General features: G+C 40.7%; 1 protein-coding gene and 1 long non-coding RNA gene across 4 annotated transcripts; one reads left to right on the forward strand and one right to left on the reverse strand.

Annotated features, from left to right (window-relative positions):
- Window positions 1-349: 349 nt before the first annotated feature.
- LOC137202792 (uncharacterized) lies at window positions 350-3,920 on the forward strand. Its single transcript, XR_010932787.1, has 3 exons — window positions 350-752; window positions 1,149-1,273; window positions 3,834-3,920. It is a non-coding gene; the product is annotated as an uncharacterized lncRNA (long non-coding RNA).
- Window positions 3,921-5,268: 1,348 nt separating this feature from the next.
- Window positions 5,269-17,456, reverse strand: PTHLH (parathyroid hormone like hormone). Of its 3 annotated transcripts, none has more exons than XM_067696027.1 (4): window positions 17,206-17,456; window positions 16,584-16,706; window positions 10,191-10,613; window positions 5,269-5,746 (listed from the first exon to the last, which is right to left on the reverse strand). In XM_067696027.1, exons 2-4 carry the CDS (start codon window positions 16,682-16,684, stop codon window positions 5,737-5,739), a joined length of 534 nt encoding a protein of 177 aa, XP_067552128.1. In that variant the 5' UTR covers window positions 16,685-16,706; window positions 17,206-17,456; the 3' UTR covers window positions 5,269-5,736. The 3 variants fall into 3 exon arrangements, with proteins under 3 accessions (XP_067552128.1, XP_067552129.1, XP_067552127.1); XM_067696028.1 differs by having other exon boundaries at window positions 17,222-17,378; XM_067696026.1 differs by lacking the exon at window positions 17,206-17,456 and adding an exon at window positions 16,872-17,195.
- Between the last annotated feature and the right edge of the window lie 271 nt (window positions 17,457-17,727).

A 17,727-nucleotide genomic window follows, 5' to 3' on the forward strand; every position in this document is an offset into this window, starting at 1 on the left:
TGCCAAGTGTTCACACAGAAAATCATCAAACTCCAGGGAAGAGGGAGGGGCAGGGACGCTTGGAAAAACTGAACATTGGAGTTTTGGAGCAGGTTGAGAGGTAACAGGAGGGGGAAGATTTCATCTCTGAGGTGGTCCCATTTTAAATATGTTTTAGCCTTCTTACAGAAAGTGGCTCTCTGTACAGTTTACACACCGCCTGCCAGCCACTGCTCCCTGGCCTCCTCTGCCACCTTCCTTTTAAAGCAACAGCTGCTCATTCATGGGACTGTGCAAACACCTGGGCTTCTTGCGTGTGTGTGAGTGTGTGTGTGTGAGAGAGAGAGAGAGAGAGAGAGAGAGAGAGAGAGAGAGCGCACTTTATGAGCTTTGTGAAATAGAAGGCTGCAGTCAGCCTTAGAAGATGCCAAGGAGGAAAGGAGGAGAGAGGCTGGTAAGGGGCGCCCTCCCAGACAGTAGAGAGTGGAGGAAAATAGGATCATCTCAAACCTATGAACTCACTGAAAGCAAGACCAAAATAGTTTTGTCTCAAAGATGCTTGTTCTGACCAAGCTTTACTGCAATGCTGTAGCAATGGCGCACAGAGTCCAGACTCAGGAGTCAGATGCCCCTGGCTTTGAGTCCCTTCTCTGCCCTGTGACCTCTGCTTGTTCTTGGGCAGGTTGTCTAATCCGTCTCAGGCAAAACTGCATCACCTGTGAAATGGAGACAACAAACCTCTACCTCATGAGATGCTTGGAAAGATTAATTAGGTTAGTGCAACCTGGGCATAATAAGCTAGTAGAAAACAAGTATTAGCTCTATTATATCAGGCAATGTGATAGGCTGACTTATTCTTTATGACGTACTAGTGGTTATAATGTCATAAAATGTTGTTATGGAATAAAATTTCTAGTTCTTGAGGAATTAAGAATCTCTCACTCTGTCATCCGAAGAGAAAAAAATTCTCCTTAAGACAACATGCCTGTTTTCTAGTTTCTTTCACCTATAGATAGCCATGATACAACACTTCAACGTATTGTTTGTATTCTACATTGACTCAAGCGTTCTACTAAAACTCATGATGAGTGAAAGAAAGGGTAACGTGAATATAGAATTACTAAATCCAACATGGCGCAGTTTGTAATTGTTTTGCTTTCATTTTGTAGAACATGGAGCAGCTCAACAGAGTTATCTGCCAGCAGTTCTTCAGTGACAAGCCAGTGAGCTCAAGTGGAAGATGGATGGGTGATTTCGCTTTTCAGGCCCCAAAGCAAAGTAGACTCGGCAAGGAGTAAGGGTCACCATTAAAACAATCCATGTTTGCAGGGGTGACACATTTTGTCATTTGTAAATGTCTTCCAGTTTGGAGGGAAACGTAAGGAAATTCTCTGGAAGATGTTTTGAAGTTTAATTAAAACGCAGTTTGAAAACATATCCCTTGTGCTTTGCGCTTGTAAATGTGAGCGTATCAGGAACTTGCACAGGGATGTGAATGTTCTCATCCTGATGTTGGGTAGCTCTGGTTGGGACGTGTGTCTATGAATCTTCTGACAAAATAGCAGTGTGCCTCTTTGTGCACAACTGGACCTTGTGGGTAACGTCTGTGCGGTATATTCATAGGATGGAAACCTGATGTTTTAAATTCTCCTCACTTCCTCTGGGAGGTTGCTGTATACTCAGCACAAACCCTTGCTTCTTGTACTTTCAGGGCTGGAAAAGTTCCTAGTAAACCAGAAGCTGAAAAACAAAGGTCACTCTGGTGAACGGTTGATACCTTGGAGCAGTTAGTCATTCTCTGAGCTTCTTGTTATTGGGATAAGAGAGTGGCATGACACGGGAGTCTGAAATACTCAAAACTCTGAGCCATCTCCTACGTCCAGCAGACTTTCTGCTTAACTCTGCTTTTCAGTTCATTCATCCAGAAACTGAAAGAACTTTTAAGTTCTGTTCAATGAACATTTCTTGAGCACCTGCTATGTACTAATGCTGTTATCTAGTGTTGGATGATATACCTTGACTAAGACAAGGTTCCTGCCCTCAATAAGTTCACAGAATCATTAGGGAAGTAACATTGGCAACTTGGAAGTAACAGTTCTTCTCTTAAGGAGTTGACCCAGGACACATGATAGTATAATTCAGTGAAGTAATACCTTCAGCCTTTGGAATCTTCGTAGCTACCAGTATTTAACACCTCCCCTGGATCGTTTGATTGAGTCCTTACGAGGAGCTTAGCATGTGGCCATGTTTTGCTAACTGTATGATAGAATCTTTTTTTTTTTTGCCGTACGCGGGCCTCTCACTGTTGTGGCCTCTCCCGTTGTGGAGCACAGGCTCCGGACGCGCAGGCTCACCGGCCATGGCTCACGGACCCAGCCGCTCCGCGGCATGTGGGATTTTCCCGGACCGGGGCACGAACCCGTGTCTCCTGCATCGGCAGGCGGATTCTCAACCACTGCTCCACCAGGGAAGCCCAATGATAGAATCTTTGATGATAGTCTTACTGTTAACACCTTCTGGGTTATTAAATAAGAAGTAGCCAGTATTTGTGCCTGGGATGTCTTTTACCCTTTGTTTAAGGAATGAACGATGGCTCTACTGGGAATACCTCCTGGGAACACTTAGAACTCTCAATAAAAGTGCACCCTGTTACAGAAGATGAACCCACTGAACTTCAACATATTGTTTCTGTTCACAGCTCGTTCTGTTTTTCCATGAACTTTGTAGCCAAAGGGAAAAATAGCAGTTAAACTGTAAGATGCTCTAGAATTAAACCCTAGATTATCCTAAAGTTAATGCCCTGTGATGGTTTAAGTATATCAGAATTTCTTGCAAAAGGCATTAACTTGTGTTCTTTAAGCACTTTGAGCATCTATTAAACCATATTTCAGGATTTACTTAATGAATTGACTATAAGATAAAAATCAAAGTAATTCTTGACTTTGTTCTTCTTGTTGGGTCCATTATATATAGTATATTAAAGAACTTTTTGAATTTTAAAACAATTGACTCCCTTTGTTCTTGTATGGTAGTTATAGAAAGTTAAATAACTACTTTGCTCAACGGGTACTAAGGTTAGGTAATGGAAAATTAAAACAAAATTCTTAACCATCAAGGTGTATAATTATGCTATTTCCTAAGAAAAGCTTCAATTTCCCCTTATTTCTCAGATTTATGCTGCCTGCATTCCTAATTTTTGTAACAAGGAAGCTAGATGCCAATGTTGATTTTAGGTATTTTCAGGACCAATAATTTCAACACTGATCTGGGTTTATCACTTATGAAGCCCTGCACCTGTTTTACAATGATGGCTAAGAAAACACAGAGGCAAGGAATAAGGTCTTCACACATAAGTACCACTCCTTGTCTTTTGTAGTTGGACTTCCCAATGTCCATAAATATGTCTTAGGTATCTAATTATATACCAAATTTCTGTCTGAATAAAATTTGTGGAAGGCAATAGTGAGTTAGCAGATTAGGTTTTATTTTTTAATTCCAGAATACTTAGTCCAACTTGCCTCTATTTAAATCATTACTGCTTTATAAACATTACTTAAGTCAAGCATGAGCCATATTCACTTAGACCGTAATTTGCTAAGAGTTTATTTACATTCAAACACTTATTATCTTAAATTATGTATTTCAGTTTTTCTTTCATAGAAAATAACAATGTCAGAAAAAATGACTTTTTCCCCCAAAGGTTTTTTTCTTCCTTCATCTTCCCATCCCATCCCTTATCCTATGATTTTACTCCTATCGCTACTTGAAGACCAAGGATATGACTGAAGGTAATAATGGCATTAATAATGTTTTGGTCAGAACTGATAACTATAAATTCCCCCTTTTCATTTCAGGAATGGACTATTTGTGAAGAAAAGCCTAAAGATGACTTGAATCTGATGCTTCCCTGCCGTTATGTCCAGGTATTTACCACATCAGCGTTTAAAAAACACTTTTCATGTGAACAACACATAAGGGTTTGGTGCAGTCTTAAGATTTAGAGTTTCAGATGGAGTTTTGCAAAATGTGGTTATATCTGGTTTTAAGGCTCTCCAAGCTAGTTGCTTTATACAGGTTTAATGTATTGGTCTTAACTTCTGCATATTCCTTAGATATAAAAACCATATGCAGCAAATTCACAAGTGAAGCTAAGCACAAATTCTCATGTTTGCTCACTAACATAGATTCAACATTCTTACCCAAAATAGTAAGATGGGCACTGTTTGAAGGCTATGGGACTTAAGTGAAGCTATGAATAAGTTCAATCTCAGAATATTCCTCCCAGAAACATTATCTTACTCACATCCAGATCAGCCTAATCTCTCCCTATGTGAGTTTCCCCCCATTTTTATTTTTTTATTTTATTTTATTTTTGATGTTGGGGGTAGGAGTTTATTAATTATTTATTTTTGCTGTGTTGGGTCTTCCTTTCTGTGCGAGGGCTTTCTCTAGCTGTGGTAAGTGGGGGCCACTCTTCATCGCGGTGCGCGGACCTCTCACTGTCGCGGCCTCTTCTTGTTGTGGAGCACAGGCTCCAGACGCGCAGGCTCAGTAGTTGCGGCTCACGGGCCCAGTTGCTCCGCGGTATGTGGGATCCTCCCAGACCAGGGCTCGAACCCGTGTCCCCTGCATTGGCACGCAGATTCTCAACCACTGCGCCACCAGGGAAGCCCCCATTTTTAAATATTCATAGAATTTTGGATTATTTCAGTTTCTTGAATACAGCGTTTAGTTGTTTCATGTATACGTATGTATATATATATTTTTTTGTGTTACGCGGGCCTCTCACTGCTGTGGCCTCTCCTGTTGCAAAGCACAGGCTCCGGACGCGCAGGCTCAGCGGCCATGGGCCCGCGGCATGTGGGATCCTCCCGTACCGGGGGCACGAACTCGCGTCCCCTGCATCAGCAGGCGGACTCGTATGTATACTCTTGAGGGCATTTACAGAGTTTAAAATATATATATATATATATATATATATATATATATATATATTTGCCTGTTCTCTGCTTTTTTTCTGCCCTCTCCACTCTTCACCTTGAATTGGATGTACTTCATAAAATGATGTCTAGATAATTCAGCCGTTCTGCTGAATTGAACTTAAATATCGGACAAAATACATTTTAAGTGGTTTTAAACTAATGTGAAAATGTTGGAATTTCTACCAATATAAACATATTAAACTTAAGACCATATTCAAATATAGTTAAAAATTACATCATGTTTCTTCTACTAGAAATCTTAAAGGATATATCTATATACACATAAAATTCACCTTCTGAGTCATGGTGTAATTTAGATTATATTTTATTAGACATTCTTTACAAATTTAAAATACTGCTATTTTTACATGCGCAGAGGAAAATCAGTTTGGATAATTATTTAGGCATTCATTAAAATCAACCACAATATAGAGACACTTTATTGTGTCATTTATCAACATACTTGATATGTATATCTAAAGTGCATTATGTTACAAAAAATATAGAAATTCAGCAGCACCAAGACACATTTACAAAATAAATACATCAGTTGACAAAATAAATTATGGTAAATGTGATAATAATAATTGGATTAGCCTTGGCAAAAAAAAAATATTCACAATGACCAATGTGCAGTTTCATAGAGCAATGGGGGAGACAGTTTTATTCCAATGCATTTACAGTATTTACAGACAATAAATATTTCTAATACTTTCCATATGTTCATTATTACAGAATCCTGCAATATGTCTTCTGAACGTCTCTGCTGAAAATTTCAATGCCTCCTGTAAAGAGAAAGAAGGGAAAGAAGAGAACAGGTTAACTCTCTTTACAAATGAAGAGACATAAAATAAAGGATGTAAATTAAGGAACACAGAATCACAATAGAAAGAGATTCAGGGGACTGCTTGTAAATATCTTTTACAGAAGGTGATTGTGGGATCCACCTGACTTTCTAGAACCTCTGCTACAGGCCGAGTCTTTAATCTGATCAAATGGTCAATGTACAGCAGAAAGGAAAATGGGTAAGGGACAAATTTGAGAATTCAGAAATAAGGCCAGGCTGTGCAATACATCATTAAATACACCTTGCTTAGAAGTTTATTCCCCGGTGATGCCCAACAGAGGTGATGCACAGGTTGCTTATTCTGTTCAGGTTCTCACTGGGCCAATCTCTCACTAAGATAATGGGCTGTTGTGAGGGTAGAGTGTGTGATTTGGGGTAAAGGTTAGAAGGATGTGTAATTAAACAAAGTATGTTTGATTTGATGATATCTGTCCTTCTTTAGCTGTCCTTAAACAGTAATGAATAAAACTATCATTGGACTTCAGTTTTTGAAGCCAAAACTAAGATAGAATTGCTGCTAGTTTTTTGACTGAATCTTGCATTAGAGATTGGGAAAGCCCATTTTAAATTAGAGAATAAGAATCAATTAATTTAAAAGTATAAAATAACAATATTTCACATCACCACTGTGTTTGTTTTATTACCCAGAATAAGTTACCCCTTGGGACTGACACATTTTCGAACCCTTTTAAACACTGTAATGACAGTATTTTAAGATGAGCTAGTGACTTTTTCTCTGCTTTTCTCTCTCCTCTCTGTGTGGTCTATTTCAGGGAATACATATTGGTGTCAAGGAAACAACTACGGAATGGAATCTGATTGGCTGTGTCACTGCATTAACAGCCAGAGTTTTACATGGCAGACCTGCATGGTTGTGAGACCTACCAAGAAGCAAACTCTTGACAATTTAGGAATTTTATGTGCAGCTTGAAGAATGAAAAACAAGTTTAGCATTTAGGGGGTTTTAATGTCTTAAGGAATTGACCTCTTCACCAAGAGTCTTGTTTGGAATGATGAAATAGCTAGCTCCTAGTTACACAGAAAAAAAATAGTTTACGATTAAAATTGTAAATGGTAGGTGGATATGGATGGATGCTATGAATAAAGTCCAAAAGGCAACTGTCAAACTCAATAATTTGCTTACTGTACTGATTTTTAAAGGTCTCGGTACTAAATGGTATTTAGTGAATTGAGTAACACAAGCAGGGAGGAAATGAATAGTCTCAAACAATTATTTCCTCAGAAGGAAAGAAAAAGGAAATAAATTAAAGGACCAAGGAAAAGATCTTTTGATTAAGTTTCACCCTGCCCAGCCAGTTTGCTTGTTATCTGTCCTTCTGATTTCTCTTTAACAAAGGCATGTAGTGGAACAGTCAGGTAAAATATATACCATGACCTAAAAGTATATGTATATGTTTATTACACATATGAGTATGACAACACTTTAGACCTCTAGCTCTTCTGAGTACTGAAAAGCTTTTCTATTATTTCTAAATCAGTGTTTGCCAAGGCAAATGATATGGTCTCAATTAAATGAGTTCTACTGTAACTGGACATCTCATTTGCAACATCAAAAATTCCAAAATGTAATTTCCAAAATTTAAAGCTATGTATTTTCCACTGAATGGTTCACGTGAGAGGATCCAGACAGTGTTAGCACAATAGTTTCTTTTAAGAAATACCACCACTATTATATATTATAATCAAGTCTGTGCTTGCTATATCATCAGGCCTCTTAGATCATAGTATAATAATGCAAAGAGATTAAAAAGAGGACATTAATAAAAGGTTGGAGGCTTACAAATCTTTAAAATAGTTATTCTGAAAAGATTCTAGTTGGATTACAAAATTTGCATGACCCCATATGTTCTCATCAGTACACTCCTGAATTTCCCCACTCTTCCCTACACCTCTATTGCATTGTATTGGGAGAATGCCAACATCTGGCTGCCAAATGAACAGTGCTTTCCATGAACATCCCTCAGAACCAGGGAACAGAAAGGAGAAGCAGAAGTATTCTACTTCTTTCAGTCCTAGGTCTGGATTTGATTAGGGTACTGCCTAATTTTTACTAAATCTATTTTTTTTAATATCTTTATTGGAGTATAATTGCTTTACAATGTTGTGTTAGTTTCTGCTGTACAACAAAGGGAATCAGCTATACATATACATGTATCCCCACATCCCCTCCCTCCTGAGCCTCCCTCCCACCCTCCCTATCCCACCACTCTAGGTGGTCACAAAGCACCGAGCTGACCTCCCTATGCTATGCAGCTGCTTCCCACTAGCTAGCTATTTTACATTTGGTAGTGTGTATATGTCCATGCCATTCTCTCACTTCATCCCAGCTTCCCCTTCCCCCTTGTGTCCTCAAGTCCATTCTCTACGTCTGCGTCTTTATTCCTGTCCTGGCCCTAGGTTCTTCAGTACCGTTTTTTTAGATTCCATATATGTGCGTTAGCATACGGTTACTAAATTTGCTTTAACTTAGAGACACCTTTGGGATAAGAATTGACGAGGGCTGGTTTTCAATTCTCCAGATATTTAAAAGCATTGCAAATTTTAAATGAATAGAATTTATTCAAAAGTATTTCTACTTCTGTTTTTATAACATATATTATATATATATATAATGGATAAAAATAGGTTCTGGCAATAAAGTAAAACACTTGCATTAGTTATAAATATGTACAATTAGGATCATATCTTAAAATACACTGAATGTGTGCATTAAGCCAAGACTTACGGGGTTTGTTACCCCTTGTAGATCCATTAGATATCTGCAGATAGATCATTCACTATGCTAAAGACTCCTCTAGTGCCACTGCCCACTGATTACTGAAGCTGTACTACTTAGCCAGTATAACTATTATTTATATGCTATTTAATGATGGGTTTTGTCAACGTAACTCGAAGATAGATGTGTTGGTAAAAAGGTTCAAAATCCCCTTTGAAACATCACTCTGTCATCCTATCTCTACCAGTCAGGGGAAAGGATTGGAGAAGTAACAGGGGACTCTTTAAATAATGAGATCATTATTGCATATGATGCATTCTTGTGTAGTTTTCCTCTTTCTTTCAAACCCCACAGAAAAGCTGTACTGAAAAGTAAAAACCAAAAAAGATCCTATCAGCGGAAATGCAGGGGTAAAGTGCAGTACTAACACGGCGCTGGCTTAAGCGTCAGGAAATGAAATAAAGGCAGTTCTGAGGACAGCCTATCCCAGTTCCCAGGTCTGCTCAGTTGCCTTAACTGTGGAAGGCCTTCGTTTTCTATTTTATAAAATGAGATTAATACTTGCCCCGTTTTTGCCTCACAGAAACACACATATGTAGATAGATAGATAGATGATAGATAGATAGATAGATAGATAGATAGATGGTACAACCAGAACGAAATCTAAAAGCACCCAAATAATAATTCCATGTAATCTCACTTAATCTTCACCTGACCCAGTGAGGTTGGCACAAGTACTATCTTTATTTCACCGAAGAGGGGAGTTAGTCTTAGAAAGACCAAGGAACTTGCCCAACGTTATGAGCTTTAATAAGTTTAGACCCAAGACTTGAACCTAAGGGTTTTGGCTCCAAAGTGTGTGCATATGAGCATCTGTGAGCTAAGAATAAACAAGCCACATAGATGTGGTTTTATTATTCCTACTATAATACCCTAGAGGAAGTATTTCAACTTGCAATGGGCAAATAGATACATGAGAAAAACTTATACCTTATAACCAAGTCTATACTTAAAAAATTTCAGAAATCATGATTTTTGTTCCATGAACTGGTAGAAACCAGAGTTAAATTTAAAGCCTGTGTTTAAAATTTTAAATTTAATTAAATGAAAATATATTTAAATTTTAAGTAAATTTAAATTAAAAAATGTGGACGGCTGAGAACTGTTTATGGTAAGATATTTTTCTGTAGTGTTTGTAGGTCATATCAAATCCTTCTGCATTCTCCCTTGGAGTGAAAAAAAGAAAGAAAGAAAGAAAGAAAAAACAATCAAAGCTTGACATGGTGTGAGTGGGGGAAATCAATACGTTTCTCTAACAAATGGTGAAGGTGCAGTAGCTTCTAAAGCTTGAGTGAAAAAACGAAAGGGGTTAGTAGAGCACTAAAGGATTGGTGTCGGGGTTTGTTGGTGGAGAAAGAAGCAGCGTGATTAAACCCCCGTGGGTGTTGAAGGGCTGGGAGCACACTGCTTTAAGGCAGGCCGTATCCTGAGCCATCTTGGTTTTGTAAGCTTTTAAATTGTGGAGCCACTGATTGAGGGACAGATAGGGAGGAGATTCTAGGTCTGTGCAAGCCAAAGCAGAATAGAGGCTCCACACCCCACCTGGGGACACGGAGGAGGAGCTGGGGCCCCGGGAGCCGGTTACCGTGTATTGAGCTCCAGCGATGTCGCGGAGATGTCAGACAGGTGGTCCCCTTCCAGCCAACACCCAGCCACGCCCGAGTTCAGCCAGGCCGATCGAGTTCGCCGCTTCTTCTTTTCCTGCTCCTTGCGTTTTCCAGGCTTGCTTTTCTTTTTCTTGCCAGGTGTCTTCAGTGGCTGCTCTTTGTACGTCTCCACCTTGTTGGTTTCCTGAGTCAAGTATCTGCCCTCATCGTCAGACCCAAATCGGACGGGGTGGTTCTTGGTGTTGGGAACAGGCTTGGAGTTGGGGGACACCTCCGAGGTAGCTCTGATTTCAGCTGTGTGGATTTCCGCGATCAGATGGTGAAGGAAGAATCGTCGCCGTAAATCTTGGATGGACTTCCCCTTGTCATGGAGAAGCTGGTGTTCAGACACAGCTCTTTTGCTTTAAGGGAAAAAGAACAGGAGGGGAAGGAAACAATGACATTTTAGTAGATGGCAGAGACCACAAAGACTTGAGGAAAGCCCTTTAAATTGTCTAGTTGATCCAATACAGGATACAAACTAAGCTGGAAGAGCTGCAAGCTGACCGAGCAGGGAAGGGGCGAGAGCGGAAGGGAAGAGCCGGCCGTTAGGAGGCTCCAGCTCCAGCCTTAGCTATGCGGCTCCCTAGGTCTGGGACCTTGGTGAGAACATGAACGTTATTGGGCCTCAGGGGCCCCATATGTTTAAAAGGAAAGGATCAGATTCTGAGATTTCTATGTTGTCTTCTCAATTTAAAATATTATGATTCAGTTATTCAAAGAAATGGACAGAAATCATTGGGCTTTTTTTCCCACATTTTTCAGAGTTGTGTTGGGGAAATAAATCCAGGTGTCCTAGTCTGGGAAACAAAAAGGTGGCTGATTTCACCTGAGTACTCGCCCCAGACATACTTGTGCATGAGCAGGCGTGCATGCACGCATACTGCTCCCCACTTGAGAAAATAATACTACTACTGAATCTCAAAGAAGAGCAAGCTCTACTAGTAAAAGCAAACAAAGACTGAAGGATGAAGTGAGCTGTGAAGCCTGTCTAGGAAACCACCTAACAGACTGAATTTGAACATGATTGATATTAGACTATGGGCTACCAAGAACCTATATGTGAAGGCCAGCTGTCAGAGAGAGCATGCATAATTTTCTGTAAAGTAGTGGGTGGTCTCTTTAAAATGACTTTGAGTGTTTAAATTAAGTGAGATCATTCTATTTCATCTGTGCGTCTCTTTTTTTTTTTTAATTTAGAATTTCAGAGGGTAATATCTTTAGTACTTAACTGAGAAATTCACTTTTCTATTTGTTCTTTGTCTTAAAAATATCTCTAGAAACAAATATGATTTTCCTATTTAAACAACACTCGAATAAAAATATAGTGAAAAAGAATAAACTAATTCTCTATCAATTCTTTTAGATAACACCCCAACTCTTGCTTAAATGTCCATTCATGCATTCTTGTATTATTCTGTGTGTATTTATTAACCAAATTTAAGTATTGCATACATGAATCAGTCATATTATGTCTGCTACAACTATGCTGCACCTAACTCCAATTTCTACCACTGAAACAACCCTCCAAAGTGGCTCATATTCAAAAGTATCTGAAGGGGCCTTCCCTGGTGGTGCAGTGGTTAAGAATCCGCCTGCCAATGCAGGGGACACGGGTTCGAGCCCGGGTCCGGGAAGATCCCACATGCCGCGGAGCAAATAAGCCCGTGTGCCACAACTACTGAGCCTGCGCTCTAGAGCCCGCGAGCCACAACTACTGAGCCTGCGTGCCTAGAGCCCGTGCTCCGCAACAAGAGAAGCCACCACAATGAGAAGCCCACGCGCTGCAATGAAGAGTAGCCCCCGCTCGCCGCAACTAGAGAAAGCCCGTGCGCAGCAACGAAGACCCAATGCAGCCAAAAATTTAAAAAAATAAAATTAAAAAAAAACTATCTGAAGGTATTTCACAGGGCTGCATCCCACATATTTTCATTCCCCTGACACTACGATAGATTTATCTGGTCTCATTACTTTCATTAATACAACTTTAACTCCTCAGAGAAATATGACAATAATAAATAGCACTCTCCTCATTTTACAGATGTGGAAAGTGAGGTTCAGAGAGATTAAAGGCCTCACACTTGCTCACATGATGAGAACAGGCAGAACCAGGCTCCAAAGACGAAGTCTTTTAATTCTAAAACCAAGATTGTTTTTAGACTTCCTCAACCCTTTCTCTTACTGAAGTGTATGTTGAGGAAACAACAAAGGAAGGTCATAAAGAGACTGTGGTAGGCACCATGGCAAGGGGCAAATGGACAGCAATTTATCAGTTTCCTTGAAGACCAAGCTTGTCCCAAGAAGTACATTTTCATCACCAGAATAACGAACCAGGATTCCTAGTCTGGATTATCACTGGGGGAAGGAGAGATTGTCTAGTTATATTGTGAGTCCCAGAAGGGTAAGGCATGAAAACACAGTCATTATTTCTCTGGACCTTATAGCCAGAATACCAGCTTCCTTTCAGCATTTTAGCGTGTGCACTGACTTTAAGCCATGAAGCTTGTGCAAAAAAGACATGACTTAATGGAAAGGAATTTAACAGGAGCCTGGTTTAAATGAGGCATGAAGGAGTCTCTCTTCCTTTTTGAAGGTGCCACATGTGACTAGATTAAAATTCACTTACTTTGTGGCAGTAGTTAGTATCCTGGAAACTCTTAATAACCTACAAATTGGAGGCTTTGCTACAACAGATTTATATTGTCTAATAACATTTTTAAAGAATAGGACTGATATACTTGCAAGTATTATAAGTATTGCAGTTAGTAAGTATCTTTTAGCAAAATGTCACGTTAAAGAAAGAAGTTCTTAGGTGTGATCAATTATACTATTTGGAGCTTTTATTATTTTCTCAATTCCTGGCAGATAGCCACCCATCTGTATTGTTCTCCAAATGTATAATACAGCCTATTCTAGCTTAACTCGGGGTCAAAACTTTTAACAGTTGGTCTGTTCTAATCAAGCCACCGTTGCTCATGCCTCCTCTGACTGGCATATATGCCTGTCATCCTGGCTAGCCTGTCAACTGTGAGTCATGGTGCCTTCCTAACTCAGGCACTGCTCTTTCCCAGGATGGTTCTCATGGGAAATGGAGTGATCATTCTATCCTCTGTTTTATAAAAAGCCTACAATATGGTACAACTTTGTCCAGATTAAAATAGTACATCTTTCATGGGGTACAAAGATTCTTTCTGCCTTTAGGGGTAATTATTAATATATTAGAAAACACAGACTTTCTTAAATGTTAAATCTGAAATGCTGTTACATAATTTACCTACTAGCTCAAAGGTGTCTGCATTTAAAATATTGTGAAGAATGAATTTCTGATTGAGCAACTACACTAGAGGATCAGGAATATAATAGTGTCTTTATTGTCAACAAGGTCCAGGGAGTGTTCTATTTATTTTCCAAATAAGACATTAACTGAGACAAGGGTAAGTGACTAGCATGTACAAACTAGATGTACACGGGTGGTGGGCAACATGTTCCAATTACGGAGGCTTTCACTTTAGATAATTCTGAAGTACTTAAGTTATAAATATGGCCTCAGTAACAGTCTGTTACTTTATATGTCTGTAAACATTGCATAGCACAACGGTTCACATGACATTTATTACATACCCAACATGGAAAAACAAGTATGCTATGTTCATGGTCTCCTTTGATTATTATTAAAAGATGCAAAAATGTGGAGGAAATGCTTAACACAGATAACTCTGAATTCAGTCAAAATACAGCTCTTCTGCCTTAAAAAAAAAATCACTCTCAAGGGAGTTTTCAGGGAAGAAGATTCAATTTCTAAGGAGCTCTCATGGAGCATAGGGAATAGCTGGAGTGATGGGAATTCCGTTTTCAGCACAGGAAGAGATGGCATGCTCGTGCTGATGCTAGCCTCCTAAGGAAGCCATCTGGGTTTAAGAAGAAAAGTTCTGTGGTACATGGAAGAGTCAGGGTTAGGGTGTTAGAGTTAAGATGACTCACCAGAAGTCCCTTCCAACCCAAATGACTCAGTCGAAAGTTATGCTTTTCACTAAGTGGAATAGACCCAGTCTGGCTCCCAAGCAAATCAGTCAATGATGTTTTAGGTTTCTGAATCTGCTGGGGCTTTCTTTCTAAGTTAAACACAAAGACCGCCACCTGCTGAAAGCCACGTACATCTGGACAAGAATGTCCTCAGGTCTCCAACTTACTCACGCTCTAGACTCATTAAGTAAAGTCCTTTTGCACTCACAGGTCCAGAAGGTTCACAACCTACATTGCCATGGCCTGGGAACTGTTATTGTAGTAGTTTCCTCTCCCTTAAAAGTTAGCCGTTAGCTAGAAAACATCTAAAGCAGTTTCCCTAATACTTGGTGTGAAAAGTAATCGGGGAGTAATATGATTTGATTATATGTTAAAATTTCTTTCCAGGATCTAGGTTGATTTGTCGTAATAGTAGACTAATGCTTTGTCTAGCGCACAAAATTTACTGTTACTTGGTAATAATGCAAAAATAATGACTCTTTTTTTAAACTCCATTTGGCTGCAATAATTTGATGAAACCTTTTAATCTGCTGATGATTTCAGCCTCCATGAAAAACCATGGCTGTAATGTGATGATCTATTAGCCACTAACTATAAGAATGTTTTGTGGTAGTTTTATAACCATCTGCTGAGTGTGAGTGTTTAACTGCAATATTGTATTTCACCCACAAACAAAACTATAACAGAGTCTCTGGCTGCTAAATGGTTTCTGATGTGTCTTTTGCAAGGTGCAACAAGGAAAGAGTTAAAAATAGCCTTTAGGACTAACTTAGCACTATTTTTATGCCATAACTGTAGATTTAATCATGGCCCGTTTACTGTTTCTCAAAAGAGAAAGCAGGTATTTCTTAAGCAACTTTAAAGAAAAAAATTGGCTCTGTTCCAAGACAGTATTTTTTGACCAAATAAATACAGCATTTAAGTGTGCTTTTACACATGTACTCTTCATCTATATTTATATATGGATTTTACATAACTGAATTAAATACAAGTTTCAAAATGAGCAAAAAGTCAATACAATTTCCAGAAATACATCAGCAAAATGTTGATTTGAAGAATACAATGCAGCTTTATCGTCAGCAAAATGTTCTACACAATTTGCCTTAGGAGATTCATAATAGATTTTCATTTTGGTGCCAAGGTTCAGACATGTCTAAAGTAATTTCATTTAAGGATTCTCTGCTTTAATAATAATAGACGAAGGGCACATATAAAAAGTTGCCTTTTTGTACACCCTTGGGAATTTACAAGAAAGCACCAGGAACTTGATTGTAAGTATTAGATATTGCTATTTTTATTGTTAGTGTAAACGTTCTCCGTAATTCCTTCACCAGAGGCAAACTTGTCTCAGTTCTCAAACTTTACGGTTTTCCCATCCTGAACACCTAGAGTGCAGCTTAAAGATCACCCAAAGATGGTCTTACACACATTAATGAACTGCTAGGTCCAACGGATTATTAAGCTAGTGTACTCGCCCACTCTTCCAACTTTTCAGTCACACAACATGGTGTTATTTCTCTGGTGTGCTTTGAGGTATGATTATTTTAAAGTCAAAATTATCCTTAAAGAATCACCAAATGAAAATGCCAAGATACAAGTTTTCAGTCTACAGTGCAAATATTTGACTCCAGATTAAAGAGCTGTTAGCAATAATTCCAAGGGGGGAAAAAGTTTCCACACCTAATATTCATTTTGGAATCAAGCACTCTAGCGTTCTTGAACGGTATCAATACCAATGTTGGAGTTGTGCCATTGCAAAGTTGTTACTACTTCATTATATAATATGCCTACATTATGTAATGTGGTCCATTTTATATGCTTAAAATTATGTCATTCATAATAAAATTAGATGTAAAGTTTTTGCTTTTCACACAAAACCTGTCACCCACATGCAGTATGTACGTATACAAGTGCACACAGACATATGTCGCCTGAACCCCTCAGCTTCCTCCGAGTTATCTAAGTTTCTTGCAATCTTCACAGTTTCAATATCTTCCCAGGTCCTGAAAGTAACCCTTTTTTTTCACTAAAGGAGATTTTGCCTAGAGGAGATTCTGTAAAACGCTCCCTCTCATGGAAACACAAAAAATTTGTCTCTTGCCTGTTGCCCCTTGAGGTTCAACCAGTTCTCCCGCCGGGTTTGAGGAGCCGGGCTCAGCCCCGTGCAGGTAGCGGATCTCTCCGCTCTCTAACCCGGGCGAGGAGCATCACTGACCGCGGCGAGCGCTGGGCAGCGCCCCAGCCTGGTGGCCTCTCCCCCTGGACTCCCCAGCCCTCACCCGGCGCCCTGGGGAGGACCGGGCACTTACAGTCGGCGGCCGAGCTCCTCCACCGAGCGCCCGCAGGAGGGCACCGAGTAGCTCAGCAGGAACAACGCGACGCTCCACTGCTGAACCAGCCTCCACAGCATCGTATCCTCTCTCTCTGGGGACCTGCAACGGAGAGGAAAGGGGCCCGAAGTGTCAGTGCGGCATCTCCATCTCCCCGCACTACCCCGCTGCGCCCCTTCAGCCTGCTCTCAAATAGCCTCCTCAAGGGCATCTCCCAAGTTGCAAAGAACAAGAAAAAAACTTTCTCTGGAGCCTCTCGGCACTTACTTATTTAGGAACAAACTACTGTGCTTTTTCCAAACCACACAGGCAAAAAGGGACCAAAAAGAGGAAGAAAAAAAGAGAAAAATCAGAGGCGCCTCCTCCGAAATAATAACCAAAATGAAATGGGTTTATATATGTATCTATGATGAGCAGCGTGTTTACACGTCTCCCATAGCAATGTCTAATTAATCTGGCCGGCAGTATCTTGGGTTCGGGAAGCAGGGCTAACCCCTTCTTAAAAAAAAAAAAAGAAAGTTTCCCCTTCCGAAGTCCGCTTCTTTGCGAACTAGGCCGTCTTGTTCCAGAGCCACTTGCAGCGAGACCCACATATATATACCTAGCTGTCTGTCTACCTCCTCTGGTGGGCTGGTTGCTTCCGGAAAGTTGATTACACACACCCTGGGAACCAGTTTCAAGTGCGTGTGTCGTCGATCAGGAGGGCCAGGTGGCGGCGAGGGCGGGTTAGCAGCGGCGCGGAGGGGCGGCGGCGGCCTGAGCGAGCGGCAGGGCAGCAGCGGCCCCGCTTCAAGACCTGGGAGGCATGCTGGCCGGGCGGCGCAGGTTGGAGGAGAGTTGAAAGCCGAGCAGAGGAATGTTCACACGCTCGCAGGCAAACCTGCCGGAGAAGTGAGCGAGTCGCAAAGAGGTGGCGCCCTAGGAACGCGCGCGGGGCGAGCGAGGGCGCGGGCGCGCGGGGGGCGGGGGAGGCGACGGGCGGCCGGAGCGGCCGGAGGGGAGCCCCGAGCCGGGAACATCCCGCCGGCCACGGGGAGCCCCCCCTCCCTCCCCGCGGCCCCCGGCGCTGCCCGGAGCTCCCCCGAGCCCCACCCCGGAGCGCTGGCCCCGCCGCGCCAGCCCG

The sequence above is a fragment of the Pseudorca crassidens genome, chromosome 11, assembly GCF_039906515.1.
Source record: "Pseudorca crassidens isolate mPseCra1 chromosome 11, mPseCra1.hap1, whole genome shotgun sequence".
Lineage (NCBI taxonomy): Eukaryota > Metazoa > Chordata > Mammalia > Artiodactyla > Delphinidae > Pseudorca > Pseudorca crassidens.